General features: G+C 48.2%; 3 protein-coding genes across 3 annotated transcripts; 2 read left to right on the top strand and 1 right to left on the bottom strand.

Moving 5' to 3' along the window:
- Positions 1-2,487: 2,487 nt before the first annotated feature.
- LSM04_002801 (Peptidase M8) lies at positions 2,488-4,542 on the top strand (the record flags this gene model as incomplete). The annotated part of the gene is made up of 1 exon (XM_067331828.1): positions 2,488-4,542. The coding sequence occupies one exon, from the start codon at positions 2,488-2,490 to the stop codon at positions 4,540-4,542; it is 2,055 nt and encodes a 684-aa protein (XP_067190175.1).
- Positions 4,543-6,605: 2,063 nt separating this feature from the next.
- LSM04_001220 (uncharacterized protein) lies at positions 6,606-7,219 on the top strand (the record flags this gene model as incomplete). Its single annotated transcript, XM_067331827.1, has 2 exons — positions 6,606-6,669; positions 6,969-7,219. 2 exons carry the CDS (start codon positions 6,606-6,608, stop codon positions 7,217-7,219), a joined length of 315 nt encoding a protein of 104 aa, XP_067190152.1.
- Positions 7,220-12,990: 5,771 nt separating this feature from the next.
- Positions 12,991-15,841, bottom strand: LSM04_005727 (Tubulin-tyrosine ligase/Tubulin polyglutamylase; the record flags this gene model as incomplete). Its single annotated transcript, XM_067331826.1, has 2 exons — positions 12,991-13,366; positions 13,875-15,841. The coding sequence occupies 2 exons, from the start codon at positions 15,839-15,841 to the stop codon at positions 12,991-12,993; spliced, it is 2,343 nt and encodes a 780-aa protein (XP_067190209.1).
- Positions 15,842-16,118: the final 277 nt, after the last annotated feature.

The raw sequence follows: 16,118 nt of genomic DNA, 5'->3' as shown, positions 1-16,118 counted from the left end.
ACACAGATGAGACTGAAGTTGCGTCACACTGGGCCCATCGTGTCGCGAAGGACGAGTTGATGAGCAGCTACACCGTATACGGACCCGGCTACTACACCGCACTAACGATGTCTGTGTTTGATGCTCTTCCATATTACACGGCTAATTGGGGCATGGAGGAGCCGATGACGTGGGGCAACAGCTCTGGCTGTAAATTCATTCGCGAGAACTGCATCACCAAGGGTGTCAGTAATTTCCCCGAGATGTTCTGTAGTGGAGTCGCTTCCCGGTGCACATCTGATCGCTTCGCTGTTGGATCGTGCGACTCACTCGACAGCTTTAAAAATAAGAATGAAGCAGATAACTGTCCTTCTGCGAAACCGATACGGACTCAGACGTCTCAGGGAACCATGGCAGCTCCCTGCAGCGTTACGCTGGAGAATGACATCCCAGGGTCTGTGACGGGCACCAATTCGTGGTGCCTCGATGGAGATGAGCTCGTTGTGGCGGCCACTAAAGGAACAACGGAGAAGGCGGTGGGCGGCGTGTGTGCACGGATCTTATGCGAGGATGATGGTGTGGTAAAGGTGCAGTACGCTGGCGACAAAGAATGGCACGTGTGCCGAGAGGGAGAATTACTGGAGCCATCGCAGACGTCGTCGTTATTTGCAAGAGGGAAAATCAAGTGCCCCAATTACGGTGAGGTCTGCACCATCGCCCCCAACGGCACCAGTCTTCGTCCGTTGATTTTGCCACCAGGGGACGAATTTGACTCGGTTCCCGATAATGGAGGTGATGATTATTTTGATAGCAGCAGTTCTGCTGGCGGAGACAGTGACGACAAACAGAGTGGAAATGACAACGCGGACAACGACAACCAGGGTGGAGGTGCCGATGTGGGCAATGGTAATCAGGGTGGTGATGGTTGTATTGTTCCTGCTCTCCTTGCCCCTGTGTTGTTTCTTGTTATGGTCATCGCTCTCTTGCTTCACTAGCGAAGCGGTAATGTCAGCAGCGCATGCATACAGCACATGTACATTGATACTAAAGTATACAATTTATATTTTTGTGTCTGCCTGTAGGTAGCATTATGTTATACTCTCCCTTTTCTTCTTTTTTTACATCTTGAAATGCTATATACTCTTTGTTTTTTATGTTCCTGTGGGTGCGTGGTATAAATATACTTCAGTTTCCTTTCTCTTCACCGATAAATGGCACCACAGGATATGTGTTCTTTCTTTTTATTTCTGCACCATTGCTTTATATATGTATGATGCTTTTATCTTTATATTGTTTCAATTTTTAACACTGATTTTGTTTTTTTTCTTCCTCAAGATGATACACTCTGTATATCCTTTAATGATGGATGTATTTTGCAAATATTATATAATATATTGACTTGTCTATGAATTTTTTATTTTGTTCTGCGTGATTGGCACCGTTGAGGAGTGTGTGTACTGCAGCAAATAAATCCTTTTTTTTTTTTGTGGGTAATGGTGTCAGAAGGCATGCAGCGGTTTGGTGTCTTTCTTTTCTGTTCTTTTTGTAACTTGTGTAAGTGGCGCAGCAGGCCATTCTCTCTCCCATGCTTGTGCTCTGCATCTTGATGATGTTCTTTCTCCTTCTTGGTTCTGTGCTTCTGTGCTAGTGTGTCTTTGTAGTCTCCTGGAAGAGGGATGGAATGCCACTCTTGCAGTGTGGATCCCGGGAGGGTGTTTCCTACGGTGGCGCTGCGTGCGTCTTTCTGCCATTGTTTTTAGTGCCCTGCTGGGGTGGACCTTGGCGTGGGCCGGGGTGAGGGAGTGGTATGCCGCTCTTCCTCCATGTTTGTGTCTGTCTGTGTGTGTGAATTGGCGGCGCAGGCACTTCCACGATGGGTGGCGTATACTGCTTGCTTGGGTGTTCGCCGTATGTAGTGCGTTGTCTGCTCTTGCTACCCCCAATGGGGGCGTGAGTTGCTGTGGTCACCGGTGTGCGCTGCTGGGGCGTGCACTATCCCCATGGCTGTGTTGTGCGGCACAGTGCCGTCCATGTGTTTTGAGTGACCTTGGTGGGCTGGAGTCGCGGGCGGTGTATGAAACGGAGGCTGAGTCCGTTGCGTTGCTTTCGCGCTGGGGTGTCTGTGAGTGTGTGGCGGTGGTTGTTGCCTTTGGAGCCGTGCGTGGTGTAGCGGGTGCCCGCGATAGGTGTGTGTGTGTGTGTGCGTGACTGTGTGGTTGCTGCTGAAGGGGCTGTAGTTAACATTACAGAAGGGTGATTGCTGCACATGATTGGGTCTCGCGTCTGCTCTGGCAGTGTGGAGCAGAGACGCAGTGGCTGCACATCTGAGTATTCATCCACCTGTGGTGGCACTGTATATACCATGTACTGATATCCTCTCTATCTCTCTCTCTTTTTTATGTCCTTTTTCTCGTCTGTGTGCCTTTCTTCTTTATTCTCTGCAGATTTGCTGTTTAAGAGCTTCAAAGCAAGCACACTTATATATCTATTATACACGTCTGTGAGACAATGGCCCGACAGATGCACGTCTCAGTGTTTCTCCTGCTGTTGCTACTTCTGTTCGCACAGCTGTACGGCACGCGTGGAATCCTCGCCGAGCAGTCGACTGGAGTTGTGCGGGAGTTGCCCCGCAAAGGACAAGGAGCATCGCAAGCGTACACCGTTTCCACAACGGACCGAAGGTTCATCCGCATTCATGCCTCAACAGAGGACTTGACCAAGGGCAAGTACTGCAGCGAGAAGGAAGAGGTGATTAAAGACTTCAGTGGTAAAGATGTTAACTGCGATGGTTTCATTTTTAAAATTTATACGGAGGAGGTGATATCCACATTTATCAAGACCTCTATTCCTGCTGCCATTAAACTGCACGCCGATCGTGTGCTCGTTGATCGCGTGAGTGAGCCGTTGGTTGTTCCTAAGTTTGATGAAAACAATGCTTGCAAGAACTTTACTGTTCCTCCTGAGCACCATTCTAAGGGTGTTAATGATGCTGACATGGTGCTCTATGTGGCAGCTAGGCCTGTGACTCTGTTCCATGCTGTCTGTGCCAGAAATAAAGATGGCCGACCGATCGCTGGAGGATTCAACATTTTTCTAAGGGAAAGGAAGTCTTTACGGGAAGAAGTTCGCCTTATGGCTCATGATATTGCACATGTACTTGGATTTGATTACAATGTGTTTCTGGAGAAAAATATGGTGATTGAGAGTAATTTTGAGGATGGAAAAAAAAAGCGCGTGCTGGTGAACTCAGCTAAAACAAAAGAAATGGTACAGAAACACTATGGCTGCAGTGCAGCTGATGGTATGGAATTGGAGTATGAGAGATGGAAAACACAGGCTTCATCACACTGGAACTACCGTGTCGCGAAGGATGATCTCATGAGCTCTAGATATAACCGTGGCGGCGCCATGTACTACACTGCCCTGACAATGTCTGTGTTTGATGATCTTGAGTATTATTCAGCTAATTGGGGCATGGAGGAGCCGATGACTTGGGGCAACAAGTCCGATTGTTATTTGCTTGATAATAATTACAATGGTGAATTTGTTAAAAAATATCCTGGCATGTTTTGCGTACCAGGGGCTCCGTTCTCATGCACAAGTGATCGCACTGGAGTTGGGTACTGTGACCCTAATGCCTTTTACCCTGACCACGATCGAGAAGAGATCAGCGCTTTGTATATCAGATACGAGAAAAGTACTTTATCTCATTCTGCAACTAGGATGTGCAATGAAAACAGGTCGTTAACACTTTCAGGATCGGTCCTTGCCGATGATTCACTCTGTTTGGATACAGACGTGTACAAAATAAATGGGGAAGAAGATATCTCTTACACTGGTGTGTGTGCACGGGTTTCGTGTGATAAGGGTAAAGTGAAGGTGATGTACGCCGGTATCTCGGAATGGCAGGAGTGCCCTGAAAACAAGTCGCTGGAGGTGGACCGCGGCGATTCGGATACCCCCATTACACTCAAGTGCCCCAAGTACAGTGAAGTGTGCACCGTCGCCCCTGACGGCAGCAGTCGCCTCCCTTTGGTTATCCCTCCAGGGGAGAAACCAGAACCAATCCCATCTTTACCGCAAGCGGCGCCAACACCACCAGCCCCAAAAGCATATCCACCAAAACCAGATCCAGTACAAGGAAAAGGATCCACGCAACCCACAACTAGAACGACTGGTACTGACCGTAGGAATACCGACATTCATTCTGGTACTGTGCCGTCGCAGTCTGTGGAAAAAAGTGCTTCCACTGAAAGTGGCAACAAGGGGCGCCAGAAGAGAGACAATACCAACGCCGCAAGATCTGCAAATGAAAACACTGATGCTTCTTCTTCCTCTTCCTCGTCGTCATCATCTTTGCCCTCCGGTTCTCACCCAATTGGTGGGACAAACACTGCCGATTCGGCGACGACTGCCATAAGTTTAAGCAAGGAAGCTCCTCCCTCTCCGCAAGCACCAGGGGAAATAAATCTTCGTTTGGGTACGGATGGAACTCCTGCTGCAGCCTATGTTCTCCATGTTGTGTTTCTGATCATGGCTGTTGCTTTGGCTGTGCCTCTGTGAAGCATCCTCAAGGTGAGTCACCTCACTCCTATTTTGATGGTGGCACGCCCTGTGGGAACTTCCATTATATTGAATTATAAAAGGGTAAATTTTCTTGCTAAATGATTTTGCTCGAGAATGCGCACATTAGATGCATATTTATGCATGGTGCTGCTGGTTCTTTCTTTTTATTGGGAAAAAGCGTTTGAAAGTTATAAGGTTTTCAAGTTCATCTTTTTTTTGTTCTTTTTTTCTTTTTTTTTTTGGAAAATGAATGGGGAAAAACATCTTTTTTTTTCTTTTTTTTTTTTTTGGAAAATGAATGGGGAAAAACATCTTTTTTTTTCTCTTGCAAAAAGCCTGGCGCTACGTTTTTGGTCGCCATGGTAATTGGAAATCGTTTTTTACAATTATTTCTCTTTATATATGTACTACATTGACTTTGGGGAATGGCCTTCACTTCTCTGCCTCTTTGTAGGCTGGGTGAAATGTTTTGGTGGGGAAGATAAAATTGATCGATAAAGATGGAACCCTCCACTATTTGACATCGTATGATGTGCATTGGTTGTTTGCATTTTGTCTTTGTTGGTTTTAGCTGCGGATCTTTTTCTTGGTGGGGATTATAACCTCTTCTTTTCCCCTTTCGCCTTTTCAGAGAGAGAGTAAGCGCAAAGAAGCAGTCATGTGTTTGCGTTTTGTGGTGGTGTGAGTGGATTTGCAGACTACATTTATACCCCATAGGAAGCTGGGTGAATTCCAAAAGTTCTCGCGATTATGTTCGGCAAGAGAAAGTATTCAGTATTTCTTCTTTGAGTTCGACCTGGAAAAGGGAACCCTTTAGGTGAAAAGGGGGCGGAGGCCTCGCGCAAACGCCACCCCCTATGACCAATAAGCGAAGAACCTTTTTCGCCCATTCTCAACTGGAACTCTTTTTCCCTTTGTCGCGAAGGGAACGGGCACCGCACCACAATCACGCCGCGTAAAACCGTTTTTGCCTCTTTTTTGGCGGGGGCGGTCGGCGAATGAGGTTTCCCCACCCTCCGCCCGTTGAAGGGGCAAACGGCCTTCTTCTAAAACCCCGCGCGGTTGTTCAACCCCCATGCTCCTTTAGGAGTGCGCCGTTTGCCTTGGAAAAGCGAGCAGCCCGGATAAACCCAAAGCAATACTAGTCCTTCCTTCAACTTTTCCGTGTTGCTTGTGGTTGTGGCCCTGGTAACTTGCCGGGCTCTGCGGGGTGAAAGTGCCTTTGGATCCCTGTGATTCCCCAGTTTTCCCGAATAACCGGGATCTGGTTCGTGTCCGACTCCTGTCGTTTCCGCGCGTCTCACAGCGCTTCTCTTTTTTGAGAATACAACTATTCCACGCAAGCGTAGCGTATTTTCAACGACCTTTGCGGTTAAAAATGGTCAACTTGCCGTTTTCTCTCATGCCATTTTATGGTTATTCTTACACGCGTCGCGTCTCACCCTCTGATGGCGACGTATCTTGCAGCCCTCTGTTGATCGTTATTGAATGATTTTTTTTTCTTTTTTTTTGGAGGGTTACCCAATGCACAATCACGGACTCAGGGTTCTAGCGCTGTGGAACGAGAAAATTCACCCTTGAAGCTGTGCAATTTCGCTCCGCCCGCTGTTGGTTCCCCAATTCTATGTTGACAGCACTCCATATTGTAGGAGTGGGGCCATTCTGCTTATAAAATCCGATTTCCATTTTAACACTGGAAGTGCCCGTTGGGTGGGATCTGTTGATGTTTTTTTTTTTTTTAGGTCTTCTAGAAATATTTTGCGTGGGGTTCGCCCTCGTTCCTGGTAGCGTGGCCCATGTTCCTGACCATATTGAGCGGCTCTAATTTTTGCCATTTGAAAGCTAAAAGTGAATACAGGTATAGGCCTTTATTGAAGTTTCACATCGTTCTTCTCTGCAGGCGCGCCAAATCTTCCAATTATTGATACTCTTTGTTACCAGGTTTGGCATGCCGACATGCGTTTTGCAACGCGATTGGCCCTTCCGATGCCAACGGCTCGGCGCACGGATTGCGAATTGAAGCGGGAATTATTGCTACCTCGTTTCCCGGTGTTATATCTATGCGGCAAATTTTTGATGCGAAAGCCATCCGATTGATATTTGAGGTTTTGGAATTTTGTCAAAGTATTTATTTGGTATAGGGATTCCATATCATCTGCGGTTTCAGAAGTCATTGTTTCCCTCTTCGATGGTCGTTTTTTTTTTCTTTTTTTGGCCTTTACTTTTGGTTTTCAAAGTTACACGACATATTCAAATATTTTATCTAAACGTTTCAGCATCAACACCGTCTGGCTTTATTTGGTAGCGGGGCCGATTGCCTTCTCTTTGCCTTTGGCGGTGCCTGAAAGAAAAAGGGGGTCATCCTTGCATTCTGGGGGTTCCACCGTTCCCCGAAACCTTAGCACCCGAAATTGCCAGTTGAGAGTTGCCGTTTATAAAACGCATAGCTGACTATACGGCATTCTGCCCAAATGGGTGTGTTCGACAAGAAAAGCCCCTCGCCACGAGTTGCGTTTACCAACGGCAGGGGTGCACCTCATGCTTCTTCATGGGCTTGACCTCGTGTTGCCGGAATGAGGAAAATGTTTCCGATATGTTGCTAGAAGATGTTTGGGATATGATTCAAACAGATTGTACCACTGCGCCTTCAAAAATGAGCATGTCTTCCTCATGACGTGAACCCAAATCCCGTGACCTTTTGTTTCAGAGTTGAATGCCCTGGAGAACTGTTTTTCCTCGTTTTTCCATTTGGAGGTGTCTTGGTTGGTATTTCCTCCACCGGATACCTCCACATAACTTGCTTTATGGACACCCTGGTGGGAAAAATGGGTTGGTAAATCTCCTTTTTATTATTTTATTTCTTTTTGAATTGGTAATTCTTTTATTTTCAACCCAAGGTTTCTCTGTAGGTCCTCGCGCCTTGTTGAATTCGTCGTCTCCAGAAAAAAAGAATCCTTGGTGATGCCGGCCACCTCAACGTGGTGCCAAGGTCCAGTACTCCGTATTGTCGGACGAAGCCAAGAGCCAGCGATGTTTTTCTTCTGGAAAACTCGCTGGCGCTTAAACTACGGCGTCGCACAGCACCGGGACCAGCCGTGTCTTGCTGGGGCAGAACTGAATCCAAGAAGGTCCTGGGGCACGTGTCGACGTGCTGTCAGCAGTATCACCTGTACCAAGTTACTGCTGAGCAGTGATGTGGAGGAAAATCCCGGCCCTTCTCTGCGAGGTATGCGGTGGAACCCAGCTGGGCTTACCCAGGCCAAGAGGCTTGCTCTCCACAAAACCCTGGTTGAGGAAAACGTGTCATTCGGCCTTCTAAGCGAGACGAAAATGTCTTGTGCGGAAGTGTCGAGTTTCACAATCGCTGGTTATCAACATCATGGAGTGTCCCGCCCCTCTAAAGGTGGCGGCGTTTCGATTCTGGTTCGTGAAGACCTGCCGGTGGAAGTAGGATCGTCTGTTTTGGCGAGCATTGGGTATACTCACGCAACGATCCACTTGACAGAAGGGCTGGCGCTCTCAGTGACGTCAGCATACTTCCCTCCAGGGAGATCATTTACAGCATCGCAACTGGACGCACTCTTGACGACCAGCGGACCCCACCCCATTGGTGCAGATGCTAACGCGCATGCGTTGGCCTGGGATCGCGCGATCCCACCTGATACACGTGGCGATGTTCTAGCGCAATGGTGCCTAGATAACGATTGCGTCATAAAGAACACTGGAGAAAGCACCCGCCACACTACACGTCACGGTCCGTCCGCGCCGGACGTGACACTATCCCGAGAGTGTCGCATAGAGTCTTGGACAGCCAATTTCTCTCCAGATAGTGACCATTATATCACCCTCTTCGACGTAGTAGTAGGAGATGATGATGAACCACTGCGGTTCCCTCGCCCCCGTGCCCCACTCTATGCATGGAAGAAGGCGAAATGGTCTCGTTTTAGACAAATGTCAAATGCTCAATGCCGAAAACTGCCAACACAGAAGATGAGCGTTCACAAACGAGAACGTTTACTCGCCTCCGCGATCCGCATCGCAACGGCTGCAGCGGTCCCCCGCGGAGGACGAGACACCGCCCCCTTTTGGACTCCAGAACTCGGTGAGATTGAGTCGGAGATCCACCAATGTAAGGCCTCTGTCTATAGAGACAGGTTGGCAGTACGCCGCAGAGAGATGCTGAGACAAGCCTCCCATAAAAGATGGAAAGCCCTCTGCGGCAAGATGGCCGTAGCAGACGGCTGCCGTTGGAACATTGTAAAGGGGATTTACGCCCCACGCCCACTGAGCACCCCGGCGATAAAGATTAACAACACGGTGCTCACGGAAAATCAGAAGGCCAAGCACTTCATCCGTCTTTACTCCGCACGAGCCAGACGGCACCCACACCCCCACCCTCCGCCACCCATCCCAGTTGTCGACGAGGAATTTGCACCCATTACAGAAGCGGAACTGGAACGGGCCCAGCGCCTTCTCCCGAAAGGAACGGCGGCTGGTCCGGATGGGATTTACAGTGAGGCTCTCCAACATTTGGGACCCAGAGCGAAAGCAGAAACCCTTTCACTTTTCAATGAGGGTCTCCGCACTGGTATTGCCCCAGCTGCTTGGAAAGTAGGTTTTATTGCGCCCCTCCCCAAACCAGGGAAGAAGGCAACAGACCTAGACCCGTTTAGACCAGTCACATTAACTAGCCGTATTTCCAAACTAATGGAAAGGATTGTAGCAGCCCGTATTCGGGATGTTATTGAACCCAAGCTGACCCCACAACAATCCGGGTTCAGGCCTGGCCACTCCACACTGGGCCAATTACTACACCTGCGCGCAGCCCTCACGAGACCTTCATACGACTCGCGCACAGGTGCCGCATTCGTCGATTACGCCAAGGCCTTCGATACTGTAGATCACGACCGAATTGTTAGTGCGATGCGAGAGATGGAGCTCCCACCCCACATCATCCGATGGTCAGCCTCATTTTTAAAAGGACGTCAGGCTAAAGTACGAGTCCAAGGAAAATCCTCACCACTAATGCTATTCCACCGCGGCGTACCACAAGGAACGGTTCTAGGCCCGCTTATGTTCATTATAGTAATGAACACTCTAAGCAAACGATTATCTCATGCTCCTCTTCTGTACCACGGCTTTTTTGCTGATGATCTCACGCTAGCAGCACGAGATGGGAACAGAGACGCCATCCACAGTGTGCTACAAAGCGGAATAAATGTGGTTGATGAATGGTCCAAGAGCCACTTCATGGAAGTAAACGCAGACAAAACGAAATACACCCTCTTTGGATCATTGGACCCAAACCCCCTTTCCCTTGAACTACGCGGCACCCCTGTCGGTCTAGAGAAAGCTCCAAAACTTCTCGGAATTACATTCCAACACCATCGCGGAGTGTCCTTCCATGCAGTACAGACGAGGCAACGCATGAATTTTCGTTTGTTGCAGCTCGCTGCAATCTCGTCCACCGCATGGGGCCCAAAACGGGATGTTTTGCGCGCTTTTTATCTAGCCCTAGTTCAAGCCCAGAAGCCATATGGATTTGAGGTCTGGTACTGGGATGCTTCACCCACACGCCGCCAACAATTAGCAGCAGGCCAAAACAAAGCTTGTCGAACCATAGCAGGAATCCCATTTGGATGTCGCTGCAACGACGCACTACGAGAAGCCCGTCTTCTACCACTAGAAACGACAGCCGCGATACGGAGCCTCAAATACTTCTTACTATGCCAGACAAGAGGCGGATCCCTGAAAGATAGCGCTGATCAGGTTTACCACTTGAACCACCCAGTCCGAAACTTCTATGTACGCCTAATGAAGACATACCCAACGCTCCGTATAGAGCCACGCGAGTTGCCGCTATTAACACCGACACTGCGTTTCGGTAAGCGCGCTCGCTTCTTCACGTCACTGGATAACGTCTCCACTGACGGCTCTGGAGAACACAAAAAGGAAGCATCTGAGCGTTGGATAGCCCGACATTTCCGCCGCATGGGAGAAACACCACCACCCCGTACACATTATGAAATTTGGACTGATGGCTCGGTATCCCTGGGTGTCAAATCTGGGGCAGCGGCGATGATTTACAAGGATGGTGAACTGCTTAGCACCACGCAAAGGGGAGCTGGCCCCCTAGCCTGCAGCTACGCGGCTGAAACCATAGCACTATATGAAGGATTGCGGAAACTACTCACGATATTACCGGCAGAAAACCCAACACGCTGCAGAGTTTCCGTATTCTCAGATTCGCTGTCTCTACCGAAAGCGCTCCAGACTGCTCCCCTAACCGTTACGGATCCTATGCTCCGTAAACTATGGAACCTGATCCTCCAAGTGCAACGTCGCAAAGCCCGCATTCGACTGCAATTTATTTCCGGCCATTGCGGAGTAGAGAAGAACGAAAAATGCGACGCTGAGGCCAAAAAAGCTGCGGAGCATGCCCAGAGGGATGGTACCTGGATTCCCGATGCCATTGCCTACGCCAAACGCATACTCAAGGGGGAGGAAACACCCCTTCCTTCTCATAGATGGCAAATCACAGGAAACTGGAACCCCACCAAAGACAACCCAGAACTAACACGAGAAGATGAAACAGCGCTTGCAAGATTCCGCACAGGAGTCTCGCATCGATATGGGTGGTTGCTGAGAAAAATCCAACCCCATATCCCCCTGGTTGTCGACGGCGCAATCCCCAAGAGGCAAACGACTCAGCCCCACCGAAGCCGCAAGCAACGCAGAGACACCACCCCATGAGTAAAGCATCCGAGCCAGCAGCATGCACAGAGTGCGGAGCACAATACTCATGCAGGAACACCGCAGCGCTTCACATGGTAAACAGGCATGGATTTAAGAAAGCCTATGCGCTTTGGAAGCTCAAGTTTCCCCATGCGCCACCTCCGCCGGGCATACCGCCTGAGCCACCGCCGCCCAGACCAACATCTCCGGTAAATACGTTACCTCGCCAATCAGAGCATGCAGAGAAAAAACATCCCTTTGTATGCAATTTATGTCACCGAACCTTCCCCCAGAAAAACGGATTAACTCGCCACCTCAGGTGCATGCACAACGCAGAATGCCCTCCCGCTGAAAGAAATCACCCAAGAGCAGATGAACCAATACCAGAGGGATCGGCATTTCCATTTGAGAAATGTGACATGATAGCGCGCCCTAAAACAGGCCTCAAAGCCCACATTAGAGCACGCCATCCTGAGGACCCCAGTAAAGACGCACCCGGCACGCAGTTAATCCCACAGCCAGCATCGCTGCGCTGTGAATTTTGCCTAAGGGGTTTCGGTAACATGGGAGCTCTCCCGTGCCACAAAAAGCAAAAACGCCCGCCTGGAACTCCGACATTGCCGATTACAATAAAGGTAACGTTTCCCAGAAATAAAAAACGTCAGCGAGACTCGTCGCCACCGGAACGTGAGGACCACGGCAAGTTTCAGTGCGGTGTGTGTAAGAAGTTCTACGCCAACATGCCTTCACTCACCATTCGCTGCAGAAATTTTCACCATGGTGAAGGCATGCCTGCCAAAGGGGCAACCAAATCCTCCCGAAGCAAGGGCGAGAACATAAGAGACCTTGCGACCCTGATTTGCCCCACATGCAACAGACAATGCATGAGCAAATCAGGCCTCACGCAACACCGCATGTCTCAACACGGGTATCAGCATATGCGCGCGCATACTAGCCAACGCACCGGCTGCGAAGAAACAGCGCTGCATCTCTTGAGTTGCCCCGCCCTTCGCCCATTGCGAATAAAGTATGCTATAACAGATATCCCTCTCCAGAAGCTGTGCTTTTCTAAACAGTTAGCCCAGTTCCTTCTGGCAGTGGAGCGGAAGCATGCGATACCGCAGACTTCGCGGTCCAGAACCCCTACGCCTCCTTCCTCCGCCCCTCTAAGGCCCCTACACCCCTCCAAGACCGGCGACGAGCTCGATTATGGAATCCCTGACAGGATTAGTCTAAAGAGGCGCTTGCCGCGATCCCCAACAAGCAACAAAAAACAGAGGAGATCATTGGGGCCCAATCATTAACTAAAAACCAAAAATAACAAAAATAAATAACAAAAGGAGAGTGGCCGACGGGCTCTGGGAAAGGATGGTGGGAGTAGAGAATCTCTCGTAGACTGTTTTACTGTTCATAGATTGGTTGCAAAGCTAAATAAGGCAAAACCTGAAAATAACAAAACTCAACTAATAAAAACCACAAAATAACAAAATAAATATTACAAGAGCTTGAGGATCCCACAAAACGAAGGGATTTTTCTCTCAAACACCGCTCTTCATAGACAGCAACCTCGGCGCTCTGCGGCGAGAAGCTGATAGCCACACCGCTTGGGTAAACCCATAAAGGCACGAGGGATAAAAAAGCAGAAACCCCTTCGCCGAACCCGCGCGGGGGAAAGGCCCCGCCAAGGGCGCCAGGGTAAAACCCCGGGGCTTATTGTGGCCGAACCGCTTCCCGGCGCGCTGCTGGCGGCTTCTGCTTTGGAAAACGTTCTGTTCCCATGGAGCGCCGTCGGGAGAAGGAGGGGCGACAGCGGAAAAACACGGACGCCTCCTTTTTCGGCGCGCCTTTGGAAAAGGGATCAGGGATTTCAAGATTTTCGGGCCGTAACGATTCCGGAGCCCGGCGGCCAACCAACCGCGCTGGAAAAACAAAGGAGGGAGGCTTTGCCGGAAAGGAGAGCGGGGCTCGCGGAAAGCGGTTTGGATTTTTTTTTTTTTTTTTTTCCCCCGCTTCCGCCGGCAAAGGGGGAACCGAATCGCCGCGCGGAGGGCAAAAGGCGGCTGCGGGTGTTGGGGGCGCCGGCCCTCTGGGCCACGGCCAACCGGCTGGCCCCCCGGTTCTTGGAAAGAATCCCTTTTGGAAGCGGCCCCCTTTGCCTGCCTTTTTTGCTTCGAAACGGCCGGAACCCCGCTCGGTGGGGGAAAAAAAATTTATATATTTTTTCGCGCTTGCGTGTGTCTGTGTTTTTCTTTTTCCCGGTGCGGGCGGCCCGCCTCTGCCCCCGCGGGGGTCCCTTCCCCGACGCCCTCTCGTTGTCTGGGGAGGCCGGGGTTTGGCCATATGGGCTCCAAAAAGCCTACTCTTTTCCTAAAATATTTATACCAACAAATCGGGAAAAAGAAAGCAAGGCAATTTTCCAGGCGTGGGTGTCGCCCCGCTTCGCTCCCGATCCCTTGCGCTTGCCCAAACGCGCAAAGAAAGAAAAGAAAAAATCCATTGGCATGGGAAAAAAAAAACAAAAGAGCCCCCTCCAGACCCCAACTTTCTTCGCCAGAAACCCACGGACTCAGCGGAAAGAAAACCTCACGACCTACGAAAGCCTGGTCATACAACTTGGTGTTCCGAGGAAAAGCGTGCGAAATACATCATTGAAAAAATCTGGGTGGTACTTGCAGGCCCGGCGGCAATCAGGGGCATAGGTTATTTCCAACAAGCTCGGCTCCAGTGTCTTTTCTCCAGAGTTAGCGCAGATTGTTTCACGCAACATCACATCAATGCCGTAAATCGCTCGACAACGGTTATGACCAGTGCTCTTGACTTCCACCGCGCCAAGTACCTCGTGAAGCATTTTTAAAATTTTTGGGCAAACGACACCTTCCCATATAGAAAATCCATACCCTTTCGCAGCGTATTCGTTGTTTAATTCTTTAATAAACTCCTGATCATGTAGTTGTACCAATTTTTCTGGATTAGCATAATTCATTACTGTCCAGTGCTTTTCATAGCAGTCAAATTCATCAAGCGCATAATCCTCTAGAGCAAAACGAGTCCAAAAAACATTGTATACATACGCTTCCAAAGGTGTTTGCTCTGAAAAGAATGATCGCACAGCCACAATAAATCTGAGATCAAATTTACGACCGCGCAATGTAGCAGTGTTTGCAATATATTTGCAAACCACCTTGGGTCCAGTCTCCGCTGCTTTAACCAAGGCATCAAAATTGGAAGAAATTGTCATATCAATACTCCTAGCCAAGTTTACAGGTTTAGTTATCCATAAATTTGTACCATCTTCATTGCGCAAGTGACGAATATGTTCTTGAGAGACTACATTAGTGATATCTCCTCCTTTTAACCGAGCTTCTCGTACCATATAATCGCCAATAAATTCACGAAGTTGTGAAACTGTGTCGTACCCAACTTGATACCAATCTACGTATCCCAAATTATTTTGAATAAGCTTCAATAAACCTTGCTTGCTTGTAAAAATACGTTCTTCAGGAAATTGTGAAATATATTTCGCGTTCTGGAAATCATTGGGATTTTCAATAAGATCATGCGAAATCCATACCACATCTGCTTCTTCTGGAAGATCAATCAATACAAAATTAGCCGTATCGGTGAGATTAACAGAAACCAACTCGCTATCTGTAAACACACGAAGTGGATTTTCAACTTCTGTTATCACCGGTAAAGGTACAGTACTTTGCTTAGAAAAAGATTTATCAACAGATGTAGTCTTTTCTAATGTATTCACCAATCGTTGCCATGACTCTACACAAGTCTTTTTAGCCTCCACATAGGTTTCCCCATTCTCCGTTTCATACATAATTTCCAATGCCTCTTTTCCCCCTGCATCTGCAGTCTCTAACACTGAAACTGCTTTTCGTGTGGCAATTGTACCCTCCTCCATATCCTCAATACACCACATGACAGAAAAAACGGCACCTTTTTCTGGAAAGCAAACAGGCATAGGTTCCAGTTTCATATTGCCTGGTTCATCTGTTATTACTCGTATGGCGCTGCCAACTTCATCATGAATAAACCAGTAACTATCATACTGAGAATCTCCCGAATCAGCTGATGCTCCAAGACGATAGGAACCAACTTTTTTCCACATATGATCAAAAATAGATTGGGTATCCTCCTTTACATTATTATTAGATAGAGTTAATGAAAGAATACGAGCTAAACGTTTTCGAAGCTCTTCGTTAGCTTCAAGGTGTTCACGAAACCCACGAAGACGAAAGGTGCAACAATGATCCACTAGCCAAATATCTTCCTTTGCTTGCAAATCCCTTGTAGAAAGTAAAACATATTCCTTATCATTATTATCACATTCATTTAATTCCGTTTCTCCTTCTCCATCGCTTTCCCCTTGTGAAACTTCAAGACTTTCTTCAGATTCTTCATTTGTTACCATGGCCAAAGAAAAAGAATCACCGGCGTCGAAAACATCATCTCGAATTTTTTCAAAAAGTTTACGCTGTAACCGTTCTGGAATATCATGCGTCTCAAACCAACCTTTCAGAATCGTAGAAAAATTCTTAAATGTATCCATTCAGTCGAGGTTTGTTGTTTTCCTTTTGTTTTTTTTCTTTTGTTTGTTTGTTTCTCTTTTCTTCTTTTTTCTTCTTTTAACCAAATGAATGCTCTGTTTAAAATTTCTTCTTCCTGTTCAAGTATATTTCGTACCCTAGATTTAATGTTAAACGATCTTCTTAATCTTGCAACAGTAGAACAACGAAAAAACAAGAAAAAAAAACAAATAGCAAGAAAAAAGTTAGCAGTATTTACTACCACCAATGATGTCTATTGTGATCTTTCGTAAAAGAGAA

The sequence above is a fragment of the Trypanosoma melophagium genome, assembly GCF_022059095.1.
Source record: "Trypanosoma melophagium isolate St. Kilda chromosome Unknown ctg29segment0, whole genome shotgun sequence".
NCBI classification, from domain to species: domain Eukaryota; phylum Euglenozoa; class Kinetoplastea; order Trypanosomatida; family Trypanosomatidae; genus Trypanosoma; species Trypanosoma melophagium.
The sequence above is the reverse complement of the archived record's forward strand: the minus strand, read 5'-3'. Positions and strand labels throughout refer to the sequence as shown.